The sequence below is a fragment of the Melospiza georgiana genome, chromosome 13 (assembly GCF_028018845.1).
Source record: "Melospiza georgiana isolate bMelGeo1 chromosome 13, bMelGeo1.pri, whole genome shotgun sequence".
Classification (NCBI taxonomy): domain Eukaryota; kingdom Metazoa; phylum Chordata; class Aves; order Passeriformes; family Passerellidae; genus Melospiza; species Melospiza georgiana.
In genome coordinates, this window is record NC_080442.1 from 2,760,975 (window position 1) to 2,771,584 (window position 10,610).

A 10,610-nucleotide genomic window follows, 5' to 3' on the forward strand; every position below is an offset into this window, starting at 1 on the left:
GCACAGGATTCCAAAGGTTTTATTGTCTGAGTGGTTCAGTACTGGTGTTTGTGAAAGATGCTGTAACAGCAGTAGTCGTATCAGGCATTTGATACCTTGAATCTGAAAATGCAGCTTCCCCACCCAAAATAAGGAGGGAAAAAAAGCTTAAAATGTGGAGTCTATAGATCATAACAGGAGCAGTGGATGCAGAGAACAAATAACTTCACAAAACAGATCTACATTTTAAATACACGATAAATTCCAGTAGAGCTTTTTCCAAGCGCTGCTGATGGACTCCAGGCCTTTCAACACAGAGGAAAAATCTCTAAAGCCACCCTGATTTATGCATTGATCACAATAAATACATAAAGAAATAAAAAATTAAATAAAAATATGAAGTTGCATCATCATTGATAGCCCAGGAAACAAAAGCTTAATAGTTGTGTGCTGAGGCTGCTGAATTACCTTCCTTGCCATCAGCAACCTGACTGACAGCTTCCAAAATGGTATTGGGGATCAAAAATTACAGCCAGAAGGGAAGGCAAAGGCTGGGAGAGCCTTAATGGGGGAAAGAGGCATGGAAACCCCTCTTATTTTAATTAAATAAAATGTAAAAATGAGAAAAGCCATTGAACTGGGTGAGTTTACTCAAGGACATAGGGGAAATTGTGTGACTGTGTGGCGAGGGGCTGAAAAGATGATGTTGTTCAGGGATAACACAGGCTCTGACCCAGCCAGAGTTTATGGATGAGGTCAGATTTGTAAGGTCGTGCTTAAGGATTCCCAGCCCATCACCGCAGCATCCATGCACCTCTCCATGGGAACACACCGCTCCCCTGTCATTTCCTAGCAGTCCCATGGGAAAAGAGTCAGGAAAGCACTTGAGCCAGCCAGAAACCCAATTCTCCACCTAGCCATCTATTTACAGAGCGATTTATTACAGCTCCTGGTTAGCGACTGAGCGAGACGCCGCTCCGGTTTTCCTCCCGTAGCAGCAAACCTCCTTCCTCCGCCGCTACGTGATTATTTTTTTGATCCGCCGATGGGCAGGGACCGCGCTGCAGCGCGGGATGGGAAAGCCATGATTTCTGCTGAGCTCACGCTGCCCACTTTATCACCCTCGCCTTGCTTTGGGGATGGGAAAACCTAAATGGAGGAGGAAGCCGATCGAGAAGCAGGAGGGCGGCCAAAAACCCGGCTCCGAACTCACGGCAGGTCCTAGCGCAGGTCACGTCGGAGGGGTTTATTTTTTGGGAGGATAAAGCAAAGGCCGTTTTGGCTACGTTTAGGAAAATTCCAGAAAGAAATATCGACTCTCTTAACCTGCGGAGGAGCAGCGCTCCCGCAGGGGTCCGGCGCGCCCGGGTGGGAACTGCCGTGAAGTCCAACACTGTGCTAAGCACACGCAGGTACAGCTCATTCCGGCGGGTGGGAACGGCTGATGGGTGCCCGGGAACGGCTGATGGGTGCCCGGGAACGGCTCTGCGGGGCGGACCGGGCTGACGGAGCCGCGGGGCGACCGCAGGCGTCCGCGACCGGCTCCCGTGGCGCTGCCCACAGCCGTGGCCTCAGGGCTATGGCACACTCAGGGCTCCAGCCCACGGCCCCACCGCTGACACTGGGGACGCCTCTGAGGTGAATCTCCTCCCCCCCCCCAGGCTGGTTTTTCCATGTTCTGAGTGTCCAACGCACCCGCGACGGGGGTGAGCGGCACCGGGCGGTGAAACGCCGTGCACGGGGCGGAGGGAGGGGGTTACGCGGGGCCGCCCCGCACCGCGCACCCGCCGGGGACGGCTCAGGCAGGGAGGATCCCACACCACCGGGAGGACTCCGCGACACCGGGCAGACCCCACGACGCCGGGGAGACTCGCCCTGCTCCGCCGAACAAAGGCTCCGCCGGCCCCGCGATGCTCCGGCGGGGTTCGCCTCACGACCCCCGCCCCGCCGCTCCCACCTCACGCGCGCACCGGAGGCCCCCGCCCCGCTCCGCTCCCCGCTGCCGCTTACCTGGGTGTCGGGGCGCGGCGCATCCCTCGCCCGCAGCCGCAGCCTCCGCCGCCGTTGAGGGGGGTCCCGAGGGTCGTTGGCTGAAGGAGGTCGGTTCTGAACAGATGTCCCGGGGGTCTGCGCTGAGGACGGTTGGTGCTGAGGAGCGTCCCAAGGGTGCGTGCTAAGGAGGGTCCCGGGGCTCGGTGCTGAGGGAGGTCCGGGGGTCCCGAGGATGGGTGTCGAGATGGGCGCCGGGTAGGGGGGGGTGCGGACGGACAGACGGGCGCTCCCTCAGCCGCCGCCGCCGCCCGGGCGCTGCCCGACTGCCCGCGCGCGCGCGCCGCTCTCACGCGCCCGCCCGGCGGAGGCAGTCCGCGAGGGAGGCGCGCGCCCCGGCCCGCCCCGCCGTGGGAACGCCCACGGGCACGCTCCGTGGACACGCCCCCTGTCGTTACGACGCGGCCGCTTTACGGCAGCGCACGGTAACCGAGCGGCGGCGGCGACGGACGATGAGGCGGGGGGTGAGAGCCGGGGCGGAGAGCCGGGGACACGGGAGGGACACGGGAGGGGCACGGGAGGGGCACGGGAGGGGACACGGTGCCAGTAAGGCCCCAGCGCCAATGAGGTCCCGGCAAGGATCCGGCGCTGGGCGCCATGCCCGGGGGTCGCGGCGGCCGCAGCCGTCGGGGGTCGGTGCTGGCCGGCCTCGGGCCCGGAAGCTTCAAGCGCGCGTTTTGAGGGGAAAAAAGGGTAAAATGGGTAAGGGAGCGGAGGTGAGTTACGGTGCTGTGGGTGGTCCCTGCTCCCACCGCAGCCAGGCCCTGACCCTGCGCCTGGCCCGGGTGCACCCTCTCCTGGCCCGTGATTCCCGTTTATTCCCGTAAAAGCAGCGATGGGCTGAGCGGGATCTTCCCGGGGCTGCTGGGCGCTCTGATCCCGGCCCTGGAGCGCCGGGGTCAGCACCGGGGTCAGCACCGGGGTCAGCAGGTGGCTCCTCCTCCTCCGTGGGGCGTGGGACACCCGCATCGCCTCCCCTGACCGAATTCCCACTGCTGACCGAATTCCTGTCACCTCCAGGTCTTCCAGGCGAGTTCCATTCCCTGCCCGTGCTTCCCGCTGCTCCCTGGGTCAGCCCCTGTCTGCGGGAGGTGAGAGGTGAGTGCATCGGGTTCGGGATGGGAGCCGGGATCCCATCGGTGCCTCCGCGACATTCCCGGTGCCCTCGCTCATCTCAGGCGTTCTGCTCGCTGAGGGCGTTTTTCCTGTTAAACTCCAGGTTTTGGTCAGCCCCATCCTGGAGAGCAAAAACCGTCGGGTGTTGTTCCTGTGGCTCTTGGTTTCATGCTGTGACACCAAGAGAGGTTCTGAGTTCGGTTGCAGAGTCTGGTTTGGGGAATTTGTCCAGAACAGAGAAGTTTGGGCATAGTGAGTACAGAGCTTGGAGTATTTTCCTCTGATTTCAGCATTCATGGCCTGTTGAACCTTCAGAAATGGGATGTTCTTTTATCATACAAAAATTATAACCTACAGCTGCAGAAAGATTATTTATATTTGACAAAAAAGGAGACAACTACGCTTCTGTCCTGGTTGAATTGTTTAATTTTCTGTGAGTTTTTCCTCTGGCTCTGTCAGGAAACACATTATAAGCTTAGAGATTCAGGTGTCATCCAGCCTGGCTCCTGCTGGTAAATAGAAATTAATGTTCCTTGTCTGATCTTGCTCCATTAACAGCTATCCAGACATGGTATCTAAACCTCATATTTCCAGGAAAAGTGAATACAAAGTTAAACCATAAAGTCTTTTGATCTTTTAAAAGACAAAACCTTCTCTGTCCTTCCTCCTGCTCCCTGATAAAGTCTGGATTTTTTGTGTTCCAGGTGACTATTTTCCTATTTACCTCCATGTTCTTTAAATTAGGAACAGAACTCTAGTGACGTGTCACCCCAAACTATTCACTCTGGAGGTTCTTAGCACCTTTAATTTATTAAAATAGACTTTAGGATTCTGATTCATCCTCAGTTCACGCTCCTGTTGCTCTGTCACGGCCTTTTTACACTCAGTTACTGAGGAGTCTCATTCCTTGGCTCTCAAGTGCCTTCAGCAATTACCTGCAGAGGGTTGTTGTCTTTAGTGGTGTGAAAATGACAGGTTTGGGGTGGGTTTTGGTCAAGTGCTGGAAAACAGAGGCTTTGCATTGTGTCCGGACACGAAGGAGCTCCATCCATTTATGGATTGAACTTGCACTGATGCCAGCAGCTAATTTGTTAAATTATTATAACTCCAGTGAGAGAAACTTGACCTGCTGCCCTATTGATGCAGCACAGCACCATTTTCAAACCTGTAAAAGAAATGATGGTGTTTGTATGGAAACGCTTCTTTCTCTCTCCCCCATTTCCTCATCTCAGCATTGGAAATGGGGCAGCTGGAATCCCTTGGAGGAGCTGAGGATTCCAGGGAGTTTGCACAAATTCCAACTACTAATACGCAAATAAAATGAACCAGCAAGACACTTGTTGGCAACCTCCAGCAAATGTTCCAGGCCTGTGCCAGTATTTATTCTTATTTTTATGGAAACTGAACAGAACGTGCCTGAGCCTTCAGGAAGAGAGTCCTGGCTGTGGCTGAGCAGAGCTGCTCCCAGTCCACATCGGGATTTCAACACTCCTCAGAGGCTCAGATCCACGTCCTGGCTCCTCTGCAGATCCACCTTAAGCTCTTATGGGAGATTCTCCCAAAGAAAGCCACTTCACCAGTGGCTTTTCACAGCCCCACCACTTTGTTTTGGTGCTCTCTGCTTACCTGACCTGGCTCTGAGGGAGCCTCCCAAGGGTTTTTTCCTTGGAGCTGCATGTGGTGAGTCATGCCACAGAACTCACAGGCAGTTTCACAAATACCAGATGGCAATAAAATTAAAAGTAGTAGCTAGTGGCAATTAAGCACTTGCACTCTCCTTCCTGACTGGAGGAACCTGCCAAATGTCATGACAGGAAAAAAAAAAAAAAAAAAAAAAAAAAAAAAGACAACTGTGTTTCTGCAGAGTGGAAAATTAACAGAGCACGGGACACACGCTTCCCTCACCCTTAATCCCATTTGGATGGAGTGGAAAGCTATTGGCTGGACTTCTACATGTCCAGGAGAAGATGAAGCAGAAAGAACACAATGTAAAGGAAAATCTGGGGCATTTCATGGGCACCTACAAGAAGTATTTCAGCAGTATTTCACCATGTTAAACCCCCCAAACAGGATGTTTGGAGGATGTCCAGATCTTTAAACCAGGCTATCTTCGGGCAGGCTGAGGAGTTGCTGGGATTCCACTGGGATTTCTTGTTTTTACACTACAAGGGTTTGCACCACGAGCTTGGCAATAGTTGGAGCTCATTAAGGTCGGAAGCGTGTCCAAATACCATTGTGTGTGGCTCACACAAACAAGGGCTGCTCCCTTCCTCTGCTGACTCCTGCTCTCGGCATCTCTGGGATCCTCCAGCACTCACGGGCTGTTTCATGGCCCAAGCACTCACCTCAGCCCTTCCTTCCGACCTCTTACACATGGACCATGCCTCATCCATTCTGCTCCTTGCCTGTCACGTGCCAGGGGACCTGGCCAACATTTTTGAGTGATAAATCTCTTAATTTATGCATCCCAGGCCAGGAAGGGTTCCTCCTCATGATTCATGCCACAATAAGAAGTGTGAATCTACTTCTTCCTAACAGAGCTCTCCATTTGCTTCATTCTTCTTTATCATGATGGAATATTGGTGACTTATTTATAGTGAATCATATTAAAGTGATCTTTAATTAACCATTCTGAGCTTTCACACGAGGCTTTCAGAAATCTGAAGATGTTTTCCTGCTGTCTTTGGGACAGAGGAGGGAAGGATGAGGCCAAAACCAGCTCCATGTAATCCGTGTCCCAAGTTGTGGCATTTCCAGCCCTGTCCTGGCCAGGAAAGGATCTAGAGGCTGAGGATGCATCACAGCACTGAGGCGCCTGGAAGGGCTGCAGGGTGTGAGAGCTAAGGGAAAACCAGGGTAGATATAGGGGCTCTAAATCAAATTTCCCTGTGGAAAATCTCCTAAATCCTGCTCTGGCTCTGTAGACAGTTGTCATAAAGATTCCCACGGCCGGGAACTGGTTTGTTTGTGATCTTGTCCTGCTTTGTTACTCCTTACTCACAGCTGTGCCTCCTGTGCTGGCGGCCCAGCAGGTTCTCCTGGAACAGGTCATGCCTCTGGCACAGAGCTGGGGCACTCTGTGCGGAGAAGGGGACCACATGTCTGTCAGACAGCCCAAAAAGGTTTTTATTTAGGGGAATACAGTGAAGCAAAGAGCTCCAGTGCTTGTCACTGCTCAGGTAAAACACTGAGACACGCAAACACCACCTGAGGTCTGGATCACTCCTGGTTTCTGTGCAGGAGCTGCTCTGAAACTCCTTTGTTGTGTGTCACAGACATATTTTCTGAAAAATCCTTTCCTTAGGATTTTTCCTCCTGAGAAGCTGAGAGGCCTCAAGAACAAAATGTAAACAATGATTATCTGCTGCTGTGGAATGCAACAGGTGCATCTGTGATTGGTCTCATGTGCTTGTTTGTAATTAATGGCCAAGCTGGCTCAGACTCTGTGTCCCAGACACAAACCTTTGTTATTCATTCCTTCTTTTTCTATTCTTAGCTAGCCTTCTGATGAAACCTTTTCTTCTTTTAGTATAGTTTTAATATAATATATATCATAAAATAATAAATCAGCCTTCTGAAACATGGAGTCAGATCCTCGTCTCTTCCCTCATCTTCGGACCCCTGCGAACACGGTCACAGTTGTGAGGTTCAGATCCTCAGGATGGAAGGTTGATCTCACTGGGGCCACAGCAGGTTGCTGCTTAACCCAACACTGTGTGTTCTCCATCTGCTCATGGTCCTGCAGATACCCATCTGGGAATCCTGGGCTCACTGACTGCTGCTGAGCAGGAACTCACTCGAGGTGTTTGCTGGGCTGTCTGCAGGTGCGGGCTGTATCCTGGCTGTGACCCAATCCCCACCCCGTGTTCCCTTGTCTGTTGCAGCTGTGGCAGAGCCCGGGAGCGGCCCAGGATGGATCCCGTGGTTCTCAGCTACGAGGACAGCCTGCTGAGGCAGTCGGACGTGGCGCTGCTGGAGCCCCCGCACTGGCTCAACGACCGCATCATCGGCTTCGCCTTCGAGTACTTCAGCACGCAGCAGTTCCAGGAGTTCAGCCAGCGCGTGTGCTTCATCAGCCCCGAGGTGGCCCAGTTCATCAAGTGTGCCCTTAGTCAGGAAGAAATAGCCTTATTCCTCCAGCCCCTGGACCTCCTCTGCAAGGAGCTGCTGTTCCTGCCCATCAATGACAACTCCAGCCAGGCCGCCGGGGGCACCCACTGGAGCTTGCTGGTTTATTTCAGGGACAAGAAGTGCTTTGCCCATTATGATTCCCACAGTAAATGCAACTCTGCCCATGCCAAGCAGGTGGCAGGGAAACTGGAGGCCTTTCTGGGAAAAAGAGGGGGCAAAGCCACCTTTGTGGAGGAGAAGGCGCCGGCACAGCAGAACAGCTACGACTGTGGCATGTACGTGATCTGCAACGCCGAGGCTCTGTGCCAAGGCTACTTCCAGGGCAGGATGGAGCCTCTGCTGCAGCTCCTCACCCCCTCCTACATCACGCAGAAGAGGTCAGAGTGGAAAGCTCTCATCACAAAACTGGCACAGAAGTGATGGGGGTGCACCTCCAGCCCCCCAAAAACTGCCTTCCCAGTCCAAGAGGCAGCACCCCCAGTGCCTGAGGGAGATGCCCATGCACAGGATTGTCCCAAAGAAAAAGAATGTAACCCCTCTAGCATGGCTACACCCCCCAAACACCCCGTTCCCTCCAGGAAAAGCCTTATTCTCCTCTTGAAATCACCGGCCTTTCAACTTCTAATGACAAGAGTCACTTTGCTTTCAAAGAAACCCTCTCCATGGTAAATTTTTACAGTAATTGCTGTGGCAAAACAGGTTGCTAAAGAGACTTCTCCACCTGTGCCCAGCAGGCAACACACCCTCATTAGGTGGCTTTAGTTGGCTCCAGGCATTGTCCTTCTAAGCCAGGTTTAGCAAATGCTCTTTAAACCCAAGCCCCCGAGTGCTTTATCGTGGACAGTTCTAATTTGTGCCTCCTGCTAATGGTATTGGAGAAATGTAGGATTTAGAAGCCAGGATTTTGTAACCCTGAAAATGTGACATTGAGATGTCACTGCAAAAAGATGAGACTGCAAAGGAAATGCTACAATTAACTTAAGAACAGGGCAAAATCAAAGTCATTTTTCATCAGCCAGGTGCTCCTCAGCCACACAGCCATGGCTTTTTTTGGTCCCACGCCCCTGCTTGTTCTTATTGCAAATTAAAACCTGACTCTGAACTGCTGCAAGATTAATAAGAAGCTGAGAAAGCCAATCCTAGGAAAAGAAACTTAATTGAGATGAAAAGCAACACTCACTCTTTGAAGTTTGGTGTTTTTCATTAGGATTTTAGGTCGTCTCTGTGCGGGGAGGGTTTGTCAGTGCTCCCCAACCCTTGTTAGCGGTCGCTGCTCATAACACCAAACCAGTTCTGTTACTTGAGAGGAAAAGAAAAAAACAACACACCAGGGAGAACAAAAGGACAGAGTTTGAGGTATAAAAGCCAAAGATAACTGTGGGCTCCTTGAAGTCCTTAATGCACTTCTCTTCTGTGCTGGATGATGGCTGGGATCCTGGAGTGGATCCTCTCCTTAAAGACAGGCTTAGCAGTGTGGAAAATAAAAATTAAACTGAGATGTCATGGCAGGATAAGGAATAATCTCTCACCTGGTGAGAAGCAAAGAGCAGGTTGCTCAGGTGGTGTCTAGCAGAGCAACCACACCCCTAGCTGAGAAGGGAAATCCGGGTTAAATACAACCCTTGAGGAAGGATTGCTTTTAACCTGGAGCTCTTCACCACCAGTGTGTGCAGCAGCTCAGCACAGAGGGGATGGAGGGCTTCACCTTCCCCTGCTCCAAGGGAATGTCAAGAAATCAGCCCCAAAACACCCTCATGGCAGCACTGGGGCCTGACAAGGGTTGGGGCCGTTCCCCTCCCTCCTAACACTGCCTGGACAGGAGAGCAGCCTCCAGCACCAGCCCTTCCTGAAAACCCACTCAGCTGGAGCCAGAACAGCATCCAGCTGCTGGCTGAAGGGAATTCCCTTTGGACTCTGAGGGGCTTTGCCAGAGCAACATCACTGCCACTCCCAAATCCCAAATAAAACTCAGCCCAAACTGTGTTTCCTGGCGTGATCCAGTCCTTGGTGTCCCTGCTGGTGCTGTGGTGCAGTGTAACAGCATGGTGGCTCTGACTCACCCGTCTGACAGAGCTGCCTTGGCTGATTTAATCTCCCAATCCTATTTTTAGATTGGCTTGGGCTGGGGAGGGAGGAAGACAGAGAAGATGGGACGGTGGCTGTGACATGGGCAACAGCAGGGGGATGTGAGGCCAGGGGCTGTGCTCATCCAGCACCCCCTGTGCTCACCCTGCACCCCCTGTGCTCACCCAGCACCCACTGTGCTCACCCGGCACCCACTGTGCTCACCCAGCACCCACTCTGCTCATCCAGCACCCCCTGTGCTCACCCAGCACCCACTGTGCTCCCCAATATCCCCTGTGCTCACCCAGCACCCCCTGTGCTCATCCAGCACCCACTGTGCTCACCCAGCACCCCCTGTGCTCACCCAGCACCCACTGTGCTCCCCAATATCCCCTGTGCTCACCCAGCACCCACTGTGCTCACCCAGCACCCACTGTGCTCACCCAGCACCCACTCTGCTCATCCAGCACCCACTGTGCTCCTCACTGCTGTTTCCAGGCCAGCAAGGTGAGTGTCCAGGGATGTTCCCTGCACCCAAAGCTTTTACATGGCATTTCTTTACCCAAAGAAAAGCAAAGAGGCTCCAGCAGGATGTCACTGGGACAGCCACCATGCACCAAACCAGGCAGGCAGACACCAGATGGGAAACAAAGCCAGAGCCTTGCAGCCACATCCTGGCAGCAGAGCCCTCCCAAAGCACACTGTGGGTTCATCCCAGTGCTCCTCCAAACCTCCTGCATGTCACTGCACCCATGGCTCGTCCCACCACTGCCTTTAACCAAGGGGTCTTGAGAGGAGACCACATCCCTGGCTGTTGGAGGAGCCAGCAAACACCACGTTGGGCACATCAGCCCAAACTCCCCCCAGTCCTCAACCTCTACATCTCTTTTTGTGCCTAAGAGCCCCACTTTGAGGTTGGACTCGTTAAACACCAACTTGTTTGTTGGAAAAACAATCCTAAACCCATTTCCACCATGTAAATGAGCTGGGTGAGTCCCTGGCAGGGACAGGATGGTGCCTTTCATCCTCCGGGTCACCCACGGAATCAAAGGCTCCGACAGCCCCATAACGCCGGGGCTTTGAATAAACCAGACCTGGAGTGCCAAATCCCGCCCAAAACAGGTGACGCCACCCCTGTCCCCGCTTAACCGGGGGCACCGTGGTTTTCAATGGGGCCGTTTCCATGCATTTTGCTGCATGGTCCAGGCCGGGGAAAGGAGTGGAATTGGGTTGTGGATGTGCAGTGAGGAGGAGGAGGAAGAGGAAGGCTC

General features: G+C 53.4%; 2 protein-coding genes across 9 annotated transcripts in view; one reads left to right on the plus strand and one right to left on the minus strand.

The window, feature by feature from the left end:
- Positions 1-2,075, minus strand: part of MYO9A (myosin IXA) — a 174,538-nt gene extending 172,463 nt beyond the window's left edge. For all 7 annotated transcript variants that reach the window (XM_058033014.1, XM_058033010.1, XM_058033015.1 and 4 more), the window contains exon 1: positions 1,990-2,075. The gene's annotated coding sequence lies outside the window, so the exon portion shown is untranslated. The remainder of the gene's footprint in view (positions 1-1,989) is intronic.
- SENP8 (SUMO peptidase family member, NEDD8 specific) lies at positions 2,060-9,257 on the plus strand. Of its 2 annotated transcripts, none has more exons than XM_058033016.1 (3): positions 2,060-2,145; positions 3,049-3,126; positions 7,029-9,257. In XM_058033016.1, exon 3 carries the CDS (start codon positions 7,057-7,059, stop codon positions 7,693-7,695), a length of 639 nt encoding a protein of 212 aa, XP_057888999.1. In that variant the 5' UTR covers positions 2,060-2,145; positions 3,049-3,126; positions 7,029-7,056; the 3' UTR covers positions 7,696-9,257. The 2 variants fall into 2 exon arrangements, with proteins under 2 accessions (XP_057888999.1, XP_057889000.1); XM_058033017.1 differs by lacking the exon at positions 2,060-2,145 and adding an exon at positions 2,452-2,492.
- Positions 9,258-10,610: the final 1,353 nt, after the last annotated feature.

Coding starts and splice junctions, on each gene's coding strand:
- SENP8 (XM_058033016.1), top strand. CDS start 7,057: ATGGATCCCGTGGTTCTCAGCTACGAGGACAGCCTGCTGAGGCAGTCG.